Source organism: Coregonus lavaretus, assembly GCF_964263955.1.
Source record: "Coregonus lavaretus genome assembly, contig: HAP1_SCAFFOLD_161, whole genome shotgun sequence".
In the NCBI taxonomy this organism is placed as follows: Eukaryota; Metazoa; Chordata; class Actinopteri; order Salmoniformes; family Salmonidae; genus Coregonus; species Coregonus lavaretus.
In genome coordinates, this window is record NW_028161655.1 from 666,738 (window position 1) to 692,155 (window position 25,418).

Below are 25,418 nucleotides of genomic sequence, written 5' to 3' on the forward strand. Positions count from 1 at the left end.
TCAATTATGTTCTGTTTACATTTACATTTTAGTCATTTAGCAGACGCTCTTATCCAGAGCGACTTACAGTTAGTGAGTGCATACATTTTCATACTGGCCCCCGGTGGGAAACGAACCCACAACCCTGGCGTTGCAAGCGCCATGCTCTACCAACTGAGCTACAGTTTCTTTGGTATTCTATTGAATCTGGTGATCATTTGCTGGTGTCCGTTCTATATCCTGTAGCCTGCATGCATTCATCTGGCCTGGTAAACCGCTGGACAGTGAACACATGGGGACTACAACAAAGCATCACACAAAGCAGCATAACAACCATGACCACCGCGCACAATTAGTGACGCCACATGCAGTGCCTGACTGTCTGTGTGGCCAAACTGCGAGTCGGCGGCGACTTGACAGTAGCCTATGTTGCCTGAAACTCTTCAAGATAGATGCCTTTAAAAAATCTGGTGTGTTTTCAACTGACTTATAGGAGGTCTGATGACAAGCTTCTAACGATTTCATATAGCCTAACTATGCTACTCAGTGGTGGTTAGCTAGCTAGATGATGAACAATCCCGAGACCCCCGAAGGGATCATCAAAGACAGAAATTCGTCAGCTAAAGTAGCTGGCTAAGCTATTGTTTAGTGACAGCTTGCCATAACAAAGACAACAATAGTACGAGTTAGTGACACAATCTCTGATAACTTCTGCAAAATGAAAACTAGCAGGCTAATTTGCTAGCTAGTCAAGACAGTAATAAAGACAAGCTTTGAATGCTGGATACCAGTACTGTCTCGCGGGGACAATGTCATCTCCACCCCTTTTCTTGGAATCCAACTTTGTCAAGTCATCGCTCGAGTGCACGCACGAGTTGGCATGGCGCTGCAGTCACATCGCTTTGTGCTCAAGTCCCTTGGCAGACAGAGCTAGATGGAGCTGGCTCGCTAGTTAGCATCTAACGCCAATGTGGATGGATGGTAATGCTAAAGTTAGTTAGATAGCTAACTACCTAGCTGCGGCATCGCGGATCTGCAGAACTCAACCAGCCGCAGTTTGCATTTCAACGAACGTTCGGCCGATGCCTTTTTACTACCAATGTAAAGGTGCCCAGATGTTTTACCCAGATGTCGGTGCCACTGAACCATATCTAACGTTATTCTAGATACATAACCCAACACAAGTACGCGATACCAACTGATCATGATCTTCTTGAAAGACAAACAAGCAGCATGTAAAGAACTGCCAACAACTCATTTCTCCCACTTTGGCTCGATCGGTCCTCCGACCTGACATTCTAGAAGCCCCCATTCTACCTCGAAACGTTCTACCTGGACAAAAAACCCCAGCTGAAAAGCACTTTGGTTGGATCTCGTACCATTCTCTTCACCGTTGAGACTCAGGAAGAGCTTCTCCGAGGCTATTATCCATCTATCGGCGGTGTTCTTTTCTGTTAGCCTTGGAAGGAAAGTCCAGTAGTCGCTGGTGAGATCTTCCCTAGCTGCAGCTCCAGCGGAAGGTTGCTTTTTCATAATTGTGCGACTCAGAACTGACGCCGCTGCGTGACGAAGCCAGCTGAGTCAGCCCCCGAGCCCGCAGCACGTCACATGACTGGACGGGGACGACGGGGGGGGGGGGGGGGGGGGGGGGGGGGGGGGGGTCAAATACCTGAATATTTATGTGTTATTTGATTGATTGATTAATACCCGCATTTATATTACTTTATTGCCATGGGATGGGTGTTTGGATAAGTGTATTATGCAACAGGCATAAGAGTGAACTGTAAACAAAGTCACACTGAAGAAACTGTGAGCATTGTCTTATTGAAGACCTTTTCCTGCTGACCTCTGGCTTGGAATTAAAAGTGCATTATGTAAATATAGCTCGGTAGTAGGCTGTGTGTTTCTAGGTCAATGTGGTAGATCTACATACTTCTCATTCTCAATCTGACTGGTATGTAGGCAAGAGGTGGCAAGTCACCAGGAACTAGCTACAACAGGCTGAAACATGACCAACTCCACAGATGAACCCAAACAAAGAACATTTTGCAACAGTACAAAAAGCCACCTCTCTAACGCACTCCCTATCTACTGGTCAAGTTTGATACCTCCATCTCTCTCCCTCTCCCTCACCCTCCCTCCTCAGGCCTCTCTCCCCCACCCTCCCTCCTCACTCTCTCTTTACATTTATGTTAAACAATATAAACAAAGTTAAACAATATAAAGTAATTCATTAATATGGGTACCATGGGCTCAGTTGTCAGTCAGTCAGTGCCTTACCAAACTCAGATCACTAACTCAATATTTGCTCTTTCTAAAGTACCGGTGGTAACGAGTACATATATAGCACTGTGTAACACTGACCAGACCCATCCCCACAGTGACCTAGCTCACGGGTGGGCAAAGATATCTGCAAAGGGCCGGTGTGGGTGCAGGCTTTTGCTCCAGCCAAGCAGTAACACAGCTGATTCAACTAATACAGTGAGTCTTTATTGGAGTCTATGATTATTTGAATCAGTTATGTCATAGTTCTAACTGTGAGCTTTAAAAATACATGAAGAAGTGTTAGATAAAGTACAGGCCATAGAACACATTATAAGGACACACTCAGAGCTGAAATCAGAATGGACTAATTTAAGGCAACAAAAGCAATCAAAGATTGTGTTTCTCAATAATACAAACAAGTTATACAGAAAACCCCAGAACAGCAGTTATTTAAAAAAAAAATCTAACTTCATCTACAGTTTAACTTTCACTTTAAAAAACCCACAAACCTGCTAACATAAGTATTAAAGTGCTTTCTCAATAAATCACTTGTATCGGTTACCAAGGCAATACAGTTTAGGCATCATTTTAATATTATAGTTCCTCAAACACCACATAATATGAACACACTGCATTCTCAGCCACTAGTAAGCCTCTCAAATTAACTGTCTCACTGTCCAATCAACCCATACCCCTAACCCACCCCTGACCCCTGACCCCTAACTCCTAACCCCTCCCCACTACATTTCCCCAGTATAAATCTGTATTGATCGATAGACTAGCTATAGTATTTCCCTTGCATCCCATGGATGATGAACTAGATGCTTGATTTGAAGAGTAGAAAAGAGCCCCAGCAGTTGGTTTGTTGGTTGGCTCCTGGATCAGCTGTAGTCAGCACTTTCCTCCTCTGCTGTCATAGTCAGGTGTTCCATCTAGGAGAGGGAGTAGAGGAGTTTATCAGTATAAGACAGACATCAGTGATACAACATAAAGCTTAGTCCAGTAGCCAACAGACAGTCTGCTGTGCACAGCACAGGTTTATTCAGGAGGGTGGAACTGTACAGAACGTTCATGTAGAACAGACATTCATCTTCTTTGTCATAGAGAATAGTCCATTGTGTCCGTTCTATGCATTGCATTTCTAACTGCAACGTTCTGAAATTTTCACCCTTCTGAACAGCAGCAAACCACAGGTTTACAGAAAGCATGACGACACGCACATGACAAAACATAAACAACAAACAAAGCTGAGCGTGAGTAGCCTTGACTGTTGTCAGTGGTTAGAGGTCAGGGAGTGAAAGCACACCTGGCAGTAAGGGTTCCCTGGTGGAGTCCAACACCTGATGGAGATTCTACCCACATGTACATATTACCTCAACTACCTCAACTAGCCGGTGCCCCCGCACATTGACTCTGCAACGGTACCCCCCTGTATATATAGCCTCCCTACTGTCACTTTATTTTACTTCTGCTCTTTTTTTTCGTTGTTGTTTTATTTGTACTTTTTTTGTTAAAAATAAATGCACTGTTGGTTAAGGGCTGTAAGTAAGCATTTCACTGTAATGTCTGCACCTGTTGTATTCGGCGCATGTGACCAATAAAATTTGATTTGATTTGATTTGAAGCTCCCACATCTCAACACAGCTGCACAGGGAAAATTCAAACCCATTAAAACGTTATGAGAGGGTTGTATTCTGGTTAGGAGAGAAAACAATTAAGGGATGCAGACATTGACAAACAGACTAAAGAAATAAAACAATAGAAACAGACTTTTCTAAGCAACATGTGTGTGTGTGTGTGTCGTATGTGTGTGTCCAAGCTAGAGTGAAATCTGTGGCACCACTGGCATTTCCAGGACTCTAGTGACATCTAGTGGCCATGTTGGGTACTGCTGATCTGAGTATGTAACATTATATTATACATAATAATATGCCATTTAGCAGACGCTTTTATCCAAAGCGACTTACAGTCATGCGTGCATACATTTTTTTTTTTTGTGTATGGGTGGTCCCGGGGATCGAACCCACTACCTTGGCGTTACAAGCGCCGTGCTCTACCAGCTTTATGAACATACATAACTCAATTTGACATTGCAGTGTTATGTTTTTAATTTGCTAAATTTTTAAAGTAAAGGCTGAAAGGCTGTGAAAAAAGAAAAAAGAATGCTAGTCTAGAGACACAGGGTAGGTAGATGGCGGGGAGGATGCAGGAGAAGGGAGCGTGAGTAGCCTTTACTGTTGTCAGTGGTTAGAGGTCAGGGAGTGAAAGCACACCTGGCAGTAAGGGTTCCCTGGTGGAGTCCAACACCTGATGGAGATTCAATTATCATCATTACATCACACACTACTGTATAACAACCCTCCATATTAGAAATATATCATGAGAACAACATTTTTTATAATCAAATGTATAATCATTTCCTGAGTTGTTTGAATTCAAATGGAATTAGGCCCAAACCCTTTGAAGTGATCAAATATTCAATAAAATAAAATAAATTGAATCCCCCCCAAAGGAAAAGTGTCTTGTCGTCCTCTCACCTCGTACGTGGTCCCGTTCCAGAACTGCCTCATCTCCCCTCTCCTCCAGGCCAGCAGAGCAGATACCAGCAGGGTGACTGGAACCAGGTAGAGCAGAGCTGGCTGCCCCATCTTAGTCACCAACATCACCGCAAACGTCACAATCATACCACACAGGTAGGCTGGGGAGGGGTGGGTGGAGAGGAGAGGAGATGATCAAAACGATGATGATGATGATGATGATGATGATGATGATGATAATGATCAGTAATGTATTGATAATGTCCATGTCATTACCTATGCAGCAGCAGAAAAGGTAGATCTTCTTGGGGCTGTTGACCCACACATCAAACCTGCTGCAATAGGACACCAGAAGACCTGTTGGACCAATCAGCAAACAGAATATATGAAGGTCTGAAGCTATCGTCCAATGAGAAGGCAGAACAGAAGGGTGTGAACATGGAGCTGATACTGAGTCTTTAAAAACGCTCCTGGAAAAAAAATTACTTTATGAACAGATCTAGGATCAGCTTACACGCCAAACTTCCTAATTATAACCATTATAGAGGGAAGCATAATACTGATCTTACATCATTGTTTAGAGACACGGACCTATAGGGCTCTGGTTAGGGTTGCAAAGCTACCGGTAATTAACAAAGTTACCAGAAACTTAAGTAATTTTGGTAATTAACAGGTAATCTATGGTAATTTTTCTGTGTCCATATTGTCCATGAGTATCCAGTGGATAGACTATATGGTTCAAGAAAAAATAGCCTAATTCATGAAAAAAGCATTTAATCAACAATAGCATTTATTTTCTATTAACTCTGCAACACTTCCAACTATTGACTTTCTTCACAACTGACACCAGCTTGGCACAAAAATATTTACAACAAAGACATATTAACATAGTAAAATAAATAGAAGTGTGTAAAAAGAATATAAAGGATATTTCATGCTGATACCCTCATGTTAAACACTAATGGCATTCACTAAATTGATGGTTTATATAATGTTTTACAGTTGTCATTATATTTTTTTATTTAAAAATCATCTTATTTGATTATTGTATATATTTTACATGTGATAAGGCCACACAGAGGGCCAGAGATAATTACAGACACCTGTGATAATCTGAAGTACCCAAGGCCACTAGATGTCATCTGATAAAATAGAAAATAAAAATATACGTTACCGTAATTCTGGTAGTTTACTGGTAAATGTTAAAAGTTTCCAGTAATATACCCTCCCTTTGCAACCCTAGCTCTGGTCAAAAGTAGTGCACTATATAGGGCATAGGGTGACATTGCATAGGGTTGACATTTGGGATGCAACCATGTTTATCTCACCTGGTACGATAATGTCCCCATAGCCCAGGATGGAGAACTGCATGCCACACAGGTTCTGTGCCCATGAAGAGAACCGTGGAACACGCATCACTACCGGGAGCTACCAGGGAGAGAACACAGGCAACAGTCAACTAACGGTCAACTAACGATTAAATAAAAACCATCTAACACTCTGTTAAATAACAATTGACTAAAAGTTAACTAAAGCTCAACCAAAACTAAACTAAAGCATAATAAAAACTCAACTAAAACTAAAATCAATCACAGAGACACATCCTGAGGATTACGAGTGTTCACTATAATATATTCTGAATCGAAACCAACTACAGTACTTCCATTTAAAAAAACAGAAAACAGACATACATGTAATGTCAATATGCCAACTGTCAAGCCATAGTGATTGTTAATGACATGAACATGAGACACACAGGAACGCAATCAGTTCACCACCAAATCACACAGCAAATATATCAATGTTTTATTAAATGCAGATTAAGCCCTCATTATTTAAACTCTTAGGCTACAACGCAATTACTTGAGATTGTGTAATATTGTATAATAGTACAGTAAAGTTTGTTAGAGACAGGATTTTTCCCTGGTCAGGTCATGTGAATAAAAACTCTTGGCCCCACACATGAGGAATCAGATGTTAACACAGTTGTCACATGACATAAGAGCCAGTCATGTGACGGTTGGTTGGTATGTGCTGTATGTTCTCGCTCTCTCTCTGCTGATAGTCATGTAAGGGACTAGTGGAGATGGGGCCATTTCACTACAGCTTTTAAAAGGAACAATCTACAATATTTACAGCAATATATAAATTCCCATTTATTCTTTAAGAATACGACTTATAAATGCCTTATGAACTTAGTATAACCATCTTACCCCAGCATAAAATATATGGTTGTTTTACTTCATTGTTTGTAAACAATGTATTTGTAAAACTAACAACATATAGCTTTAAACTATGGCTTTAAACATATGGGCTTAATCCAAACAATGGTATAGCGCAGAGATGAATGGCTAGGTGGGCGGGCAGGGTGTGAATAAATGAATGCATTTATTTGATCATTAACAGTACATATGAAGCTGAGTGGTAAAGCGGTGGGGTCTTACTTTCTCATATGTAGTCGAGGGTTCGGCTGGCACCTCCACCGTGTTACCCTGCGTCGAGACAGAACACCCCAACCAGACGCAGTCAGTTTGCATCCTAAATGCCACCCTATTCCCTACATAGTGCACTACTGTTGATCAGGGCTCTGGTCAAAAGTAATGCACTGTGTAGGGAATAGGGTGCCATTTGAAACACATCCTCAGATAGTAAGCCATTCCGACCCCGAGGGAAATCTAATCTACAACGCAATGCTGCAGATGAGATCACAACTACGCAGCCTGATTCTAGTCAGGGCCAGGAGTGTTTACTGGGTCGGGGAACACTCAGTCAAGGAAAACTCCTGACCTTACTGATTGTTAATCAAGCCATTTTAACATCCAGAGATTGAAGATTCAAGTTTTGACAGACAGACAGACAGATAGAGAGAGAGCGAGACATACAGGCAGGCAGACAGACAGACATGCAGACAGACAGACAAGTGGTTACCTTCTCTCCTGCTGCATCTGGACCCATGGCCACTTGGACCATGATGCTCTCCCCATTCTGTAAAATATTAAACATTTAAAACGAGGGACAATGTATTTAACCTTTCTATTAAAAAAAATAAGACAATATTGCACTGTATTTAAAGGGAAAAGTGACTCACCGGCATGAACAGAGGAGTGATGAAGACAAAGAATACATCATACAGCAGCAGCAGACTCAACAGGATCACACAGATCTGAGGAGGGAGAGGGAGGGGGGGGAATGGAAGACAGGTGAGGGAGAGAGAAAGAGAAGAAAGAAAGAGAGGGAAAGTGAGAACAGATGTTTAGAGACGTGTCCACAGACTTAGTTAGACAACATATTTTTATCGGTCTGTGAGGGCATGGGCGGCGCCATTGAGGCCATCTCCATTTTAGAGTAGTCCATTTTCTTCTTCTACTACTTTATGAGTTGGTAAACAAACTGAAAGGGGGCATACTGCCACCTGTAGTGTGTTGTTTGAACAGGTATAAAGCCAAGGTTGGCGATTTACTGCCACATGCAGTTATGGAACATTTGCTCACAAGTATAATTCATTGGCTGATCCCTCCTGATGACCTGGATGGAATTGTGTGATCCTTCCTTAACCCATAGGAAGTCCCACCCAGTTGACTACTTTAAAACGGTGGAAGTCCTCAATGGCAATGTCCATGCAAAAACGTGTTATTTCCAAGTAGTGATCTCTATCTATCTCTATGGTGGCCCTCTTTGTGACTGAAGATCAGAGGTGAGAGGTCAGAGTGAAGATTTCACCTTGAAGTTGGACAGTGAGATGGTCTTCAGGAAGTTGAGACAGAAGGCCACACCCAGGAGGTCCTGCAGGATCCAGATCCACCTGGCAATAGAGTAGAGTAGTTTTTTTCAACAACACACTTCAGCCTGTCAACTAACTATTAAATATAACCAAACTGATTTAATAAAGGTCATAAAGAAATAGGTTATAAAGTGCATGTCAAGCTTATCACCCTCACAAACATAAGGACAACCATTGACAATGGTTCCTGTACTTTACCCTGAAATGGCCCAAGCATTCATTGTTAGTTTAGTTTTAGTTCAATTTTTTCTGAAAGCAAAAATGAGAGCATTTTCCCAGTTATGATCCAGTGAACTAGTAAATGTGTAATCTGAGTGAGTTATAATGTGTGGGGTGGTGGAAAGGGAAGTGAAACCACATTCTCTAGAACATTATAATTATCCACCATGCTTTGCTTATGGAAAAGTTTCATACGACATTAGCTGTGGACAGTGTGTTGCTGTTGTAGACTGGGGACATTTAGTTATCATGTCTACTAATACTTCTACTGCGCTAAGGACTAAGGACAGTCACTAGCCTGTATGAACACACACACTACCCACCATGATGTTATTCTGTTATTGGGCATTAGTGGGACTAACGGTTTCGGTCTGTCAGAGAGTGCGTCCCAAATAGTACCCTACTCCCTATAAGTGCACTACTTTTGACCAGCAAAAGTAGTGCACTATATCAGGAATAGGGTGCCATTTGAGACACACTCAGAGACAGTCAATAAGGCAGTGAGGGATGCTGAACTAAACTAAACTAACACCAACAACACGCCTCTACTCTGCTGATGACGTCCGAGTCCTCCAGACTCCCTCATCCTGATGTCCCAGCCACAGCATTCCAAAGGGTTGTATCAGTGTGCGTGACTGTGTCAGTGTGTGTGTGATAGACAGTACCTGTCCTCGTTCCTGTAGACTCCCCAGACCACGGCTACGGTGACACACACAGCAGACAGCAGCACCGACCTCACGGATACACTCCTACCCAGGACCGTCACACTAGAGGAACACAGCACACATGAGAGAAGAGAGAGAGTGCACAGGCAACCACAGAAAGGTCCGTATGACTCACAAAAACATGTGTGTGTGTGTGATGTTCGAGGAGACGGGTGCGTGTGATTCACTTTAAAAAAAACTTCTCTCAGAACTTCCATATGAAACTATGACCGATGAGTTGTTTATGACAGACAGAGAAACAGACAGGGAGGACAGATGTCTATGGAACAGACAGAGGAACAGACAGGGAGGACAGATGTCTATGGAACAGACAGGAAGGACGGATGTCTATGGAACAGACAGAGGAACAGACAGGAAAGACAGATGTCTATGGAACAGACAGGAAGGACAGATGTCCATGGAACAGACAGAGAAACAGACAGGGAGGACAGATGTCTATGGAACAGACAGGAAGGACAGATGTCTATGGAACAGACAGGAAGGACAGATGTCCATGGAACAGACAGATGTCTATGGAACAGGGAAATAGTCTCAAGCTTTACATTGTTACCATAGAAAACCTTGACACTCTGTAAATACCATGATTTTAAAGGGGGGAGGGGGGGGGGTGTACCTCATGGGGCTACACTTGGCCAGGTCCAACAGGGCATCCAGACAGCTGAAGAGGGCGGTAGCAGACGCTAGGCAGAATATGGCGATGATCACATACACTGGAAAACACACAAATACACAGAGAAAATATAAAAACACACCTGAACGAACTCCTTATGAGACAATCATTGAGTGTCTAACAGCTTTTGGTGTGGTATGTTTGCATATAAAACTGTTAATAAACTGTTAATGAACTCAACACATTGTGAAAATGTAATACAAATACATTAAGCAGTGTATTTCCAGAGTGAAAGACTGACCCAGGTACTTGTAGAAGAAGTACATGAGTACCAGCATCAGACACATCAGCGCTACAAAGATGACCACCTTCAGGGGAGAGTGCAGAGCCAAGTCCCCACTGTCACTCTTCTCCTCTCCTCCCCCTCCCCCTCCTCCTCCTCCTCCTCCTCCTCCTCCTCGAGATGCACTCAGCCTCTCTCTGACACACAGACACACACAACACACAGACTGTTACACAGAGTGTAGAGTGGCTGAAGAGTGGACAGCATGCATGGCTGTCCTTTTCCGAAGGAAATAAAGAAACGTGTGTGTGCAGTCTCACCTCTCACAGGCTCCGCTCCAGTAGCCTCCCAGAGCAACAGTCACTACTCCTATGAGCAGCATGACCACAATGCTGGCATCAAACACAGGCACCGCCGGGGCATACAGCCTAACCTGCATCTCCTCACCAAACACCTGGAGAAACACACAGAGAGATCATACACTAACACACCTGAGGAGACACACACACTAATGTCTCATGTATATTCTTATTGATTGAAAGATATACTGTAGATACATGTTTTTGCATTAAATCAGAAGGCGTGAATAAGCACTATACCAGAGGACCTACAGTTCCAGAGAACTCACATTCTGTGCGTCCAGGAAGTCCCTGTATCTCATCAGAGCCAGCGGAATCTGGACCTTCTCATCCTCTGTCACATTGACTGCCGGGGGACTCTTTAGAACCAATCAGATGAGATATAAAACAAAACACAGGTCTGAAAAAGCACACTCAAAGATGTAGGCCTATCATGTTATACCATAGATGTAAATTAAGTGCTGCATCATAGACACATTGGAGGTAACACTATTGATACATTGTAGATCCATTATCAAAGCCTTACCATAGATGTAGTGCTGGCAACAATCAGAGCGGCAGCCCCCAGGTCCTGGGCTACCAGAGCCTTCTGGTTAAAGGTACACTTCCCTCTCATGACCACCACCGCCTTGCCCCTCACTGTGGCCGGGCTCACCCCTGCAGAGCTACAAAGTAGGCTGGAGGACAGGTTCACCAGGGGATACGCCGTCTAACACAGGACAACAGGTAGGGTTAGACAATCAATCAATATATTAATAGCTATGATGTATTGTCACTGTAGAAAGGCTGAATCCCAGAGCCACTACACAGCAGGCTGGATGTCAGGTGAGGTTCACCTAGTTCTGTGGGTTCACCAACACATAATAAAGTCTAACAAAGTCGAGGCTGGAGCAAATGGGGGCATAGGGCAGCTGAATATCAGAATGGTCATGTTGCTGGACTGGACTTACAGCAGCGCTGAGGGAGAGTGACATGTTGGTCCATAAGGAGTTGTAGACCAGGCAGTATTCTTTATCTGTGGCTCCATTTGAGATGTGCAAGATTGCCTCTTGACAGTTCACCTGTGTGGAATAAAAACAGTAACTAAGTGAAATACATAGAACGCAACATGTATTTCAGAGTATACAAAGTATAAGAAACAACAACAGCTCGTTTGTTCAGAGACTGATCAGTGTTAGCAGTGTAACACTTTTTCATTACACTGTCAGTATCTGTTCCATTCCGAAGCTTGCCTGGAAAGTTAGGTACTTCCCCATAGCCAAGCCATAAAAGAGCTCAGCTGGCTAATTTAGCTGAGGGCTAATTGGCTAGCTAGCTAGATGAAGATGACAAACCTGCCTAACAGGATAAAGACACTCGAAATGACCATTGTAAAGGTGACATTATCCATTTGTCGATAGTATTTGTGAAATAAATGTCACATAGTTGTCTACATGTCGACATAGTTGGACATGGCTTGCTTGCTAGCAAGCTAGCTACATGTTACAGCTATCTCTGTATTGTTATGATAAATAACGTTAGCTAGCTAGCTTTACCTACAATAACAGCTAACTGCCTCTTTTACCTGAGATGACAGGAGAATGACTGATAAAATAATAATCCACGGAGTTTTTGCCATGTCGGTAACATCCGTGATTGAGTAAAAATCGTGTTCAGAAAGAAAACGCTAATCTGTGATTTGGCACGACACTAGTTTCAACATCGTCCCTTTTATTGTACTCGCATCATCGTTTTCAGAGTTAGCCATTCACTTCCTGTTCCTCATGCGGATGGATCTCGTGAAAGCTGACAACATCTTGGCAAATGCTGACATGCACTGCATTTTATCAATGCATTCACTGTTCCCATATCATTATATGTCAATATTTCTTCTCAGTATAAATATCATGAGAAAAGTTGTTTATTATGTAACTGTCTGCATGTGTACCAAATATAATTATAACTAACCCAAGATAGTTCACCTGTGATGTGTCCGAGTTACCCCTTCTGTCTGTGAGTGTAATGGGAAACTAAGTCATCCATTACAACCAAAGACTGCATGATTATGGCGCTTTCAAAACAACTGGGAACTCGGTCAAATCATGACGTCAGTGAGCTTCAGGTCAGAAAGAAGGAGCTCTAGAAAGATGCCATAGTTTCCGACTTGGAATTCCAGGTTGGATGACCATTCAAAGATTTTTCCCAGTCGGAGCTTGATTTTTTCCAGAGTTCCCAGTTGTCTTGAACGCACTGATTTCGGAAGTGAGAGATTTCAGAGTTCCCAGTTTTTTTGAATGCGGCATTTCAACCCACAGCCTGTCTGTGGTTTGTGAGACAAATGTCAAAGTCATGCCAGATGACAATGGTAGAATCTCAATTGCATACTCCGTGCGTCCGTGCGAACTCCTGAGTGGCGCAGTGGTCTAAGGCACTGCATCGCAGTGCTAACTGTGCCACTAGATCCTGGTTCGAATCCAGGCTCTGTCGCAGCCGGCCGCGACCGGGAGATTCATGGGCGGCGCACAATTGGCCCAGCGTCGTCCAGGGTAGGGGAGGGAATGGCCGGCAGGGATGTAGCTCAGTTGATAGAGCATGGCGTTTGCAACGCCAGGGTTGTGGGTTCGATTCCCACGGGGGGCCAGTATAAAAAAATATGTATTCACTAACTGTAAGTCGCTCTGGATAAGAGCGTCTGCTAAATGACTAAAATGTAATGTAAATGTCCTCTCCTCGCCTCCTCAAAACCCATTGGAAGAGAAAGCCCGGGGTACCTCCTCTCTGACCTTCTCCTCCAATGGGTTTTGAGGAGGCGGGGAGAGACAACACGAGGAGATTTTCTCCTTATCCCCATATTGTCCATGTAGGAGGGGTAAGTGTTAATAAAATCTACTTATCATAGTGATGGGTCATTCATCTGAGTTTCCCAAATTGCACCATTTCCTTTATAGTGCACTACTTTTGACCAGGGCCCATAGGGTAGTAGTTCACAATATAGGGTATAGGGTGCCATTTAAGTGTTCCTAGAGAGGACGATCAGATATTGCTACAGTCAAACCTGACAAAGAAAGACTTCTCTAAGATGGCATAGAAAACAATTTTTATTACGATTCTAGCTAATGAATGAGAAAAATACATGTATAAAAACACATTGGCTGAAATCTATGCAAAAGCTTAAAAGCTTTTGAACAAGTGTGTACAAGAAACAAAATGGTCCAGTGTGCCCTACCTACACATTTCAAGTTTATTGGAAAACAGCATTCTCTATTTACTCCTGAAGGCAACTCAAAGAATATGGGATATTTAACAGAATAAAGCAGTTAACATGGCCTATGTCCCCAACAGCAACCTATGCCCTATATAGTGCATTATTTTTGACCAGGGCCCATGCGTCTCTGGTCAAAAGTAGCACACTATATAAGGAATAGGGTTCCATTTGGGATGCAAACAGACATTGTTTAAAAAGTCTCTAGTTTATGATTTGATAATGAACCAGATACTACTAATCATGTGCTTCGTATCTCCACAGTGGCCCAGCCACCACACGAAAGGTAATTTTTCCACAAATCCGACTATAAATACAGGCAAGACCTAAAAACACGACCACACACTCCTGAAAATTTTTTGGGGAAACATTTGTTCACACAGGCACACGCACAGCCGCACACACACACACACACACACACACACACACACAGACTACTCTTACAGTGCAACAGCATGGCAGACAGACAGATAGCAGTGATTTAATATAAATGAATTATATACAGGTTCCTGGGGAGCAGAGCAGTGGTTTCATCATTTGGTCGTTTGTCTGGTTCAGATAAGAGTGTTTTTACAACGCCTCCTCTTCAGATCTACAGCAGTAGTTAGCACAGGCTTCTTATCAGACTGTGGAGAAAGAATACATACATACATCACATTAATGCAGCTGGCAAATTCACATTCATGTAAAGTTTAAAACACACATTACACAAACGTTGAATGAAGCTTTCGTAGACACAAGGAGCATGTTAACAGTACTGATAACACGTTGACATCACAGTAGCAACACAGTACTGATAATAAGTTGACATCACAGTAGCAACACAGTCCTGATAATACGTTGACATCACAGTAGCAACACAGTACTGATAATACGTTGACATCACAGTAGCAACACAGTCCTGATAATACGTTGACATCACAGTAGCAACACAGTCCTGATAATAAGTTGACATCACAGTAGCAACACAGTACTGATAATAAGTTGACATCACAGTAGCAACACAGTACTGATAATAAGTTGACATCACAGTAGCAACACAGTACTGATAATAAGTTGACATCACAGTAGCAACACAGTCCTGATAATACGTTGACATCACAGTAGCAACACAGTACTGATAATACGTTGACATCACAGTAGCAACACAGTACTGATAATACATTGATATCACAGTAGCAACACAGTACTGATAACATGTTGATATCACAGTAGTAACACAAAAATCTAATTTATTTGTCACATGTGCCATTTACAACAGGTGTAGACCTTACCGTGAAATGCTTACTTACAAGCCCTTAACCAACCATGCATTTAAGAAAAATAAGAGTTAAGAAAATATTTACTAAAAAAGTAACGAGGGTATATACAGGGGGTATCAGTGCCGAGTCAATGTGCGGGGGTACAATGCAAATAGTCCGGGTAGCCATTTGATTAACTGTTCAGCAGTCTTATGGCTTGGGGATAGAAGCTGTTAAGGAGCCTTTTGGACCTAGACTTGGCGCTCCGGTACCGCTTGCCGTGCGGTAGCAGAGAGAACAGTCTATGACTAGGATGGCTGGAGTGTTTGGCAATTTTTAGGATCTTCCTCTGCCACCGCCTGGTATAGAGGTCCTGGATGGCAGGAAGCTTGGCCTCAGTGATGTACTGGGCCATACGCACCATCCTCTGTAGCACCTTGCGGTCGGATGCAGAGCAGTTGACATACCAGGCGTTGATGCAACCAGTCAGGAGGCTCTCAATGGTGCAGCTGTAGAACTTCTTGAGGAACTGAGGACTCATGCCAAATCGTCTCCTGAGGGGGAATAGGCGTCGTGCCCTCTTCATGACTTGGTGTGTTTGGACCATGATAGTTTGTTGGTGATGTGGACATGAAGGAACTTGAAGCTCTCGACCTGCTCCATTACAGCCCTGTTGATGAGAATGGGGGCGTGCTCGGGCCTCCTTTTCCTGTAGTCCATGATCATCTCCTTTGTCTTGATCACATTGAGAGAGAGGTTGTTGTCCTGGCACCACACAGCCAGGTCTCTGACCTCCTCCCTATAGCCTGTCTCATCGTTGTCAGTGATCAGGCCTACCATCGTTGTGTCGTCTGCAAACTTAATGATGGTGTTGGAGTCGTGCTTGGCCACGCAGTCGTAGGTGAACAGGCAGTACAGGAAGGGAATAAGCACGCACCCCTGAGGGGCCCCCATGTTGAGGATCAGCGTGGCAAATGTGTACTGAAAACACGTTGATATCACAGTAATAACAAAGCACTGATGACACGTTGATATCACAGTAGTAACAGTAATGATAACACGTCAATGTCACAGTAGTAACACAGTACTGACAACACGCTGATATCATAGTAGTAACACGTTGATAACACATTGTAACACAGGGAGCAGCAAGTGTCTCACCTCATTATTCCTGATTGCTCTCAGACCCTCCGTGATAACCTCCTTTAGATTTCATCTGGGCCTGAACAGAGTTCACCTACACACACACACCGTCATAATGAACAGAAGACTTGGATAACGGTTTGTAACTGCTTCGATTCTTTACCTAGTAGATATGACATAAGGCTCTGTTCTCTGTGTGAGGGTAGGAGGTCAGTACGTACCGATGACAGCCCAATGCCCATGTCTCCTGAGCCTACGTGTGTTGTGTGAACAAAGTTGGTTGGTTCTCCGATCATTGAACGGTCTATCCTCCGCCGCCTCTTCTGTAAAGCAATAAAGACATAGTAGTGTTACTACAGGCAACAACAGTCAACTGTTTTATTAACAGACACTCACACAGGCTGATAAGAAGTACAGAAGATGAGAAGACCTGGTTCTACTTCAGTGTCTAGCACCTTCCCCTTTAGTGTTCACACTTCATAGACTGAAAGGTCAGGAGTAAACAAAACAGTGATTGCTTGCTTGTGTGTGTGTGTGTGTGTGTGTGTGTATACTCACAGGCTGGGGCTGCTCTGCAACGCAGCAGCTGAAACACACCCAGAACTCAGTCATGCTGACGGCAGCTTCCTCTCTCTTCTCTTTCTCTCTTCAGCCCTCTGTCTTCCTGTTCACTTCACAGCCGATGCCACAAACAGCCGGCGGAAGCTGATTACAGACAGACATACACTCACTGCTGGTGTTTCTGTAACACACACTGACACACACCACTGTCCACAGGGCCTGAGCAACACACTCCTGTGGACACACAGAATCAGAGGACAGTTGGCATATCTTAGTATTAGTTATGTTAAATATCAAGTGAGATTTGGTGATGGCCAGGAGATTCTGTGACCTGGCTATGTAGGCCTAGTTGTAGCATGGTATGCTAGCTAGACAGGGGTGCATTTGTAGTTGTGGTAAAGATAAAAAGGACACAGAGGCGGGTCTGGAAAAGAGAGAGACTAACCGAGTCTTAAAAGAGGAAGGAACTCGAGCAACATGCCGCCAAGCACCAGTAACACACTACTGTACCTGCCTACTAGAGAAACTGTAGATTTCCCATTAAATGTAATCTAGCAAAACTCCCCTTTAATATCATACTACAGAATAGTCCACTGACTGACTATGAGACTTAGGGGGGACCCAGTGAAAGTACAGTAATGGACAATAGCATACAGTGTTTCCCCTATATTAATTTAGCAGCGGTGCGCCCCCCCCCTCTAGTAGCGATGCACCCCTCGGCCCACACTACCTTTGCCACCACTGCTGAAGAAAAAAAACACTGGCATAGATAGCGGATTTAATAGCAAGTTTAACTGGTCGGTTTTCAACATTCAAAACATCTATTATTCTATATTTAATAACATGCTGACACCCAGTCTTCTCAGTTGTAAAACATAGTCTAACAAATACCGCTCTATAATACCGATCCATCCGACCGACACATACATACATACATACAGACATACACAGACAGACAGACAGACAGACAGACAGACAGACAGACAGACAGACAGACAGACAGACAGACAGACAGACAGACAGACAGACAGAGCGAGCCTTCATCTTGTGGCCCAGGAAGAAAAGACAGTAGACATCTCTCATTTGTTGTCTGTAGTTTCACATGACCACTTTATAAAAATACCCAGAGCGGTGTGAGCTCAGACGCCTCTGCCTCACCCTACACAGATGGTGGAGTTAGAATAAAATACTTTAGTTTAATCAAGGAACTAGGCTATTCATTTCACCCTGAAACAGTTGAGACAGACTATGTCATTACTCGATACCGTCTTCTCTACTAACTAGTGTTTTTACCATCTCTACTACAAACTAGAGAAGTCTACAAATCCACTAACCATTAACATGTTTAATTCAAGACCAGGATAGGTGTCGTTGAGTAGCTAAAAATACTTGTTGGTTGACAATGATCTAAGGTGCTGTTAATGACATTGAAGCCCAAAGAGGTTTAGAATCATTGATCTCAGAGATTAACCAAATGAGACTGAACTATGGGTTGTATTGTTTACAAACAATTCAATAACTAGGGAGGGGCGATATTTGTAGTACTGTAGCTATCTCGATAATCTCTTACAGTAGAAGGTACTTACTCTCAATAGCTATTTCATTGCCAAAGTCGTTTAATTGAAATAGGCCAAGAAGAGGCAACTTCTTTCAGGCTTTCTAGCGCACAGAGGAGACACAAGCAGGAAAGAGCGAGCTTCGACTTGTGGTTTTCAAACTGACAGCTAAGTAGTTAGCTAACCGCTAACTACCGGTACGGTAGCTAACTCAGTAAACTGTACTCAGAAACTTGAAAGAGGACCAATTATGGAAATACATCTACACGTAGCTGTGAACTTTGAAGGTTGGAACTAATTTCAAATGAGCTTTAGGTTAATTAGATAGATTTTGGGGGGTAAAAAAAAAAAGAAAGTAAAATAGACATACCTGCTGGCTAACTTCCCGAAGTTGCATACGAGAAAAAGCTCTTCCTGCTTTGCCTTGGCACAATGCTTTCTGGGATATAGTGTTCAATGAAACGATATTACCTAAAAGCAGACTTCTCCAATAGAAAACAGACAATCTTTTGGAAACTCGTGCTTCCTTCATTTTTTTTTTTTACTAATATAAATGGCCAATTGTTCCAATTTTGAGCTATTGCTTGATTCAGTTTTTTGTTTTCTATCCTAGTAATAGAGAGCAATAGTAATGGCGTCTTCGTTGTAATAAGGTCTGGTTCTATGAGATCATCTTCATCAGCCTTTATGCAATTAAAGGGTAGGTTCGTAAATTCACTCTGGAGTGCCAGAGAGCGCTCTGTGCGTTCGTAAATTCAGAGCGTTTAGAGCACACACTGGAAGCTCTGGCCGAGGAGCGTTCTGACCTCACAACAGCAGTCAAGCACCGAAGCTAACTGGCTAAAGTTAGCTAGCTTGCTAGCTACTTCCAGACATAAATGAGAGAACACCTCACTTTGACCCTTTTACTTGCCCTAGCAGAGCTGGTTATGCTGTTTTCATGTTATCCAGAGCGTTGGTGACTGTAACTGTGCTGCTGGCAACAATTTAATTAAGCTTTTTTTGCCAATGTTTACTGACACCGGCCATATTCAACGGGTGTTGAGCGTTCTTAAATTCATCAGTTATTCTGCGCTCTGGCACACTCAGACGAGAGTACTCTGAAATCGGAGTAGATAGCCAGAGTGAATTTACGAACGCGCCCTAAAAAAGCACATAAAGGGATCATAATTAATAAAGGTAATGTTAACTGACTGATATTATCGCATAGAACAAAACATACAAGATCTCCTAAGCCTGTGTTAACCTCAGACATTATTTTCAACGTTTATCCCAAAACCCTATTCTTTCCCCATTCATTTTCACCATAGGAATTACCAGAAGTAACTAATTTCCAGGTTTTTGGTCTACAAGCTGGTGAGCTCTATTAAAGCTGCAATATGTAACTTTTTGGGTGACCAACCAAATTCACATAGAAATGTGAGTTATATATTTGTCATTCTCATTGAAGGCACCTCTAAGAAGTGGTATGTTCTATGTATGCTATTTCTATGCTTCCTGTTTTATTATTATTATATTATTACGTTTCGTTTTTTGCATCTTTTACTTTCAGTCTTCAAACAGCTGAAAATATAATATTTTTGGTTATTGAAAATGTATTTCACGGCGGTTTAGATGGTACAATGATTCACATAAACTGAAATTAGGCGAACTATTAGAATTTTAGCAACCAGGAAATGGTTCATATTTTACCTTTAAAGAGGGTGACAGCAAGGCAAGCCTCATCAAATTCACGTCACTAGTGGTGTCTCAGTAATGCCCAGCAGAGGGCAGACCTACTCACAAAATCAAAAAAGGTTTGTAGCCAAATAGAAGGTGTATTGCGATCTATCTCACTCACTCTACACAATGACTCCAACTGGGCATAACTTGACTCAGGAACAGTTAGTTACACCACGCATGGAGTGTATAAGTGTATGCCATCACATATAGTCATCAGCTAGTTTACTCCTCCTATCATGTGATAGCTATACATTAAACGTAGCTAGATACATTTAGATGTGTAAACTGATGCACAGACCAAGGTTTATCTCATCACACCAGATGAGATAGTACAGGGAAGAAACCCTGAAACATCCGATAAGTTTGAGGATTCTTTCCATAAGGATTACATTTTTGCATAGGGAATACATCTACCTCCTTTGTCTAATATGTTTGGATTTGCAGTGAGTTGTGTAGCTCCTGGAGTGATTAGGTAATTTGAATGTGCTGTAGCAAATGGCACCATATTATCTTTAAAGTGTACTACTTATGACCAGGCCCCATAGCCATTTGGGACAATTCTACCACTATAACTTCATATTCATTATCTCCAGCACCATTCCAGTGTCTACATATGTGAAAACGACACATTTCCATGATTTGTGATTAAAAGGGTAAGAAGAAAGCTCCTAAAAATGCTTCTCTGTGACATCACAGGGTAGGATTAAAAGTAAGACAAACAGTGATTTTCAAAACCTGCAATGAGTGTATAGCCAGAGGGAACCCACTGGGCACAAACTGGTTGAATCAAGGTTGTTTCAACGTAATTTGTCAACCTATTGTGACTTGGAATCTATGTGGAAAATACATTGGATTTGAAAAAAGTTATCAACCATTGTTTTGATGGTGAAATTTAATCCACAGGATTGTGTCATCATGGATAAACCTTTTGTAAAATATGTTGAATTTGTACTTTTAAAACAACGTCAGATCTTCAACATTATATCCACTAGCAGAGAAAAAAACAATTACCGGAGAATGTATCTATCTACAGCTACTCCCATCCAGGGTTTCAACCAAGCCCAAGCTATGATATTTGTCACTGACTATTACCAATGTGCTATCGTGAGAATGATTGTTGAGAGATCTCCAATTAAAAACTAAATAGATTCACTGTTGCTATCGAACCCATTCAAAAGGGTTAACAGAGCAAACTAAATGTGACCATACTTTATCACTCTTATGTCATCAATTATGCTATTTGCCCTAAATAGCATTTGCAAAGTCATCAACAGCTATTATTTCAATTCAACCCAGAATTAAACTAAAAATAGACAATTCAATAAGCCTAGGGTTTCAAGCTCTGGTTTATTTCAAATTGAATGATATTTAGTGATATTGAATTGTGTTTGCTTGTCAACGTAACCAAATATCAACATTTGAAGGAGATGTATCTTCTGTTTGGATAGTTCCATCTGTGCCACTGACTTAGTCTGTCTTTAATTCCAGTTTGTTTTCAAATTAATAATTGATATGTTGGATTCATGTCTCCATCTCAAACAAAAAACAAAGTTAAAGAATAGGACTAAATCAAATCAAACTTTATTTAAAGTTAATTTAAATTTTTGGTTGAGATGTAGACGTGAATCCAACATATCATTAATTTGTAGACAAACTGGAATTCATGCCAGACTAAGTCAGTGGCACAGATCCAAGCAGTAGATACATCTCCTTTAAATGTGCATATTTGGATGCATTGTCAACCAACCACAATTCAGTATTACTTTTGTAATAAAGTAAATCAGGGGTTCCCAAACCTTTTCACTCAGGCCCCCCTTCCAGCATTAGGGAACATCCCGTGCCCCCCTTGCACACGCCACATCTATTTCTATGGGCACAAGCACTGTTCATTACATTTAAGTCATTTAGCAGACGCTCTTATCCAGAGCACCTTACAGTTAGTGCATACATTCTTTTTTATACTGCCCCCCCCCCCCGTGGGAATCGAACCCACAACCCTGGCGTTGCAAACGCCATGCTCTACCAACTGAGCTACATCCCTGCCGGCCATTCCCTCCCCTACCCTGGACCAATTGTGCGCCACCCCATGGGTCTCCCGGTCGGTTACGATAGAACCTGGATTCGAACCAGGATCTCTAGTGGCACAGCTAGCACTGCCTTAGACCACTGCGCCACTGTTCACACCCCTCTTGTTGGCAGAGAGAAAATGTTGTAGGTTTAAAGCTTATTTTCTTGCAATTCTATACATTTTGCTATGGCTAATGTTTATTCATGTGATATTTGAGTGACACAAACATTACAACAAAATCTATGGGCTAAAAAACCTAGCTAAAAAACGTTAGCTGACATGGGCTAGTTGATCTGGACATTTCTGACAAGTTATAAATAGCTCTCCAAGGTATGCAATGACTGACATGACAAGAGGGAGGAAAACTGATGATGCACTACAATTTCGAAATTGCACCTTGTGCATTCTACTATTACAACTTTCAAGAGTAAGTTGAAAGCCGGACTGAGTTCCTTAAAAAAAAATGTTTTTAATGCGCCCCACAGTTTGCCAAAATGGCAGCCAGCTGAATCAGCTCCACATGTCTCTATTTCTTTAACTAGGTTAGTTAAGAACAAATTCTTATTTACAATGACAGCCTACCCCGGCCAAACCCTCCCCTAACCTGGACGACGCTGGGCCTTAGACCGCTGCGCCACTTGGGAGCCCTATGTACAGCAGCATGGCCATGGCATCTGTCCCGCTGCAAACTGGGACTGACAGACAGGCTACAGTACGTCCCAAATGGCACCGTATATAGTATCCGTTCTCTATGTTTGACAAGTAGTATGGAGCTGCGGCTCAGAGTATTGTTTCTTCATCCTATGTAATGTATTCTAAGTCAATTTGGTGATGTTTTTTTCCCCTGTTCAGAGAAATTAGTCATTGAAGTTGTTGGGTTTATGTCCCATCCTACATCCTGATATTACCAGGTTCTGACCACTAGATGGTGCTGTTCCCCCACCCCCATTGTTAAAGGGATAGTTCACCCAAATTACCAAATTACATATTGATTTTCTTACCCTGTAAGCAGTCAATGGACCAGGTATAACAGCAACCCATGCTTTGATTTTGTTTACTTGGCCACTGTTTTTTGTGGTCCTCTGTAGCTCAGCTGGTAGAGCACGGCGCTTGTAACGCCAAGGTAGTGGGTTCGATCCCCGGGACCACCCATACACAAAAATGTATGCACGCATGACTGTAAGTCGCTTTGGATAAAAGCGTCTGCTAAATGGCATATTATTACTGTTTCAAATGCTAACTTTTTTGCATTTGTGGCATAAATCCAATGCAAGTGAATGATACCTATATTAGCATTTCCACGCTTAGTTAGCAGTTGAAACAGTGGCCAGGTAAACTAAACCAAAGCATGGGTTGCTGTTATACCTGGTCCATAAACTGCTTACACGATAAGAAAACCAATATTTATATAATTTTGTAATTTGGGTGAACTATCCCTTTAACAATTTCACTGAGAATACATTACATTGGATGAATAAATAATACTCCAAGCTGCAGCTCCATATTACTTGTCAAACATAGATAACTGATACTACAGTTCTGTATATACTCATTTTTGGGGTGGGATTAGCATGGGGTGTGGGGGGTCCGTGGATGGCTTTTGATCACTTCTTTGGATTCCTCATGTCTTACTCAAAGTTAGAAAAAAGCTTGGTCCAAATCAGATGTTAATTACTATAATTATTGAATATTATATGAATCCTATAAATTAAAATGGCCAAATTGGGTGCAATCAATTAACTTAATTTCTCAAAGATCAAATTATATTTCAACAAAATAATGTTGCAGGAATGCTAATCTTATCTGTTTCTAACCCCCGAAGCAATTTCAGTAAACAATCTGAGATGGTTGGTGTCAAAATCCAATTTTGTTGTGCTTTTTGAGGTGGAACGACCCTCATGTTTGTTGAGAGGAATGCATTCAGGTTCACAAATAAAACATGAAAGTGTTGGGAAAGGAAAGGCTCAGTGTGTGAGGAGCTAATCCTAAAGACCAAGGTACTCTAACCAGAATTCTGACTTAAAAAGGCTTTAATTGGTACATCCATAGATTAAGTTGTTTTGTCACAGAATAGAAATGGAAGAGAGAAAGTGGCTATAAAATGTTTACACATTCTATCTTGGTATTTTAGTTGTTAATGGCTTGCTTTTGATGGTCAATGTAAACCTTAACAAGGAAAAAATTTTTTAAACAAAGTATGTCGACAGCCGCCTCACAACATAAGTCAGAACCGGATTTTATTCAATAGTATCCCAAATGGCACCATATCTCCTATATAGTGCACTACTTTTTACCAGAGATCTTTGGGCCCTGATCAAAAGTAGTGCACCATGTAGGGAATAGGGTGCCATTTGGGAAGTACCCCATACGGTTGGCAGCCAACTCCTCATAGCTGAGGTTCTGAGGGGGCAGAAAACCATCTGTAGGAGATATTTTGGTTTCCAACCTCAGAAAACTGTGTCACATTGTTGAAAGGGTGGATACTAGTAAACAAAGCAAAGATGTCAGCAGGAGAAAATGAAGAGAGCAACAACATGATGCAATCAAAAACAATTACCTTTATCTTATTATCTTGATCTAGGTTAGATAACCTCTAAACTCTCAGGGCATGTGCTTGTTCAGTGAGGTAAGACCGTATGTATAAAATATGCAGCTCGTGCATTGCATACAGTCTCTCAGGAAATGAGAAGAAGGTCCAGGACATAGAAAATGACATTTGACATGTACTTGTTACATTGCATGGCTGAAGATATTGTGTGTACTCTGTGTACAATGAACACGTACCTACATGTCACTCCTCAGGACAGATTGTCTGTAACTATGATTTTCATCAGCAGATTAATTTATCTGATAAAGCCAATAACAAATACATAGCAAACCGATACAAACGATAGTGCAATTGGGAGGTGACAAAGAACGAACAAGTGTTTTATTATTTTCCTTTTACAGACAACAACAAAATAACTATTTTTATTTTTTGCAATAAATTATATTTTAATAGTCACTAGAAAAAAAAAAAGTTGGCCGCGGAAAGCGGGGGCTGAAGGCTGAAACGCTTCCTGATTGGATGTGGGTTTTGTTTCCGCTGGGCTTGAAGTGTTTATATAGCCAATCACCGTTGAACAGGC

General features: G+C 41.9%; 2 protein-coding genes across 5 annotated transcripts in view; both read right to left on the reverse strand.

Annotated features, from left to right (window-relative positions):
* The window catches only part of LOC311120261 (transient receptor potential cation channel subfamily M member 7-like), a 69,046-nt gene extending 67,549 nt beyond the window's left edge, over positions 1-1,497 (reverse strand). Inside the window, exon 1 of the mRNA XM_084194887.1 lies at positions 1,359-1,497. Within this exon, the coding sequence (XP_084051013.1) occupies positions 1,359-1,361 (3 nt within the window). The 5' untranslated portion in view covers positions 1,362-1,497. The remainder of the gene's footprint in view (positions 1-1,358) is intronic.
* Positions 1,498-2,447: 950 nt separating this feature from the next.
* On the reverse strand, positions 2,448-12,524 carry LOC311120262 (signal peptide peptidase-like 2A). Of its 4 annotated transcripts, XM_084194888.1 has the most exons (17): positions 12,323-12,524; positions 11,709-11,819; positions 11,285-11,467; positions 11,028-11,117; positions 10,720-10,853; positions 10,418-10,596; positions 10,120-10,216; positions 9,447-9,548; positions 8,502-8,583; positions 7,870-7,944; positions 7,710-7,766; positions 7,226-7,273; positions 6,110-6,209; positions 5,058-5,138; positions 4,782-4,942; positions 4,518-4,551; positions 2,448-3,176 (listed from the first exon to the last, which is right to left on the reverse strand). In XM_084194888.1, the coding sequence occupies exons 1-17, from the start codon at positions 12,374-12,376 to the stop codon at positions 3,136-3,138; spliced, it is 1,629 nt and encodes a 542-aa protein (XP_084051014.1). In that variant the 5' UTR covers positions 12,377-12,524; the 3' UTR covers positions 2,448-3,135. The 4 variants fall into 4 exon arrangements, with proteins under 4 accessions (XP_084051014.1, XP_084051015.1, XP_084051016.1 ...); XM_084194889.1 differs by lacking the exon at positions 4,518-4,551 and having other exon boundaries at positions 12,323-12,516; XM_084194890.1 differs by lacking the exon at positions 7,226-7,273 and having other exon boundaries at positions 12,323-12,515.
* Positions 12,525-25,418: the final 12,894 nt, after the last annotated feature.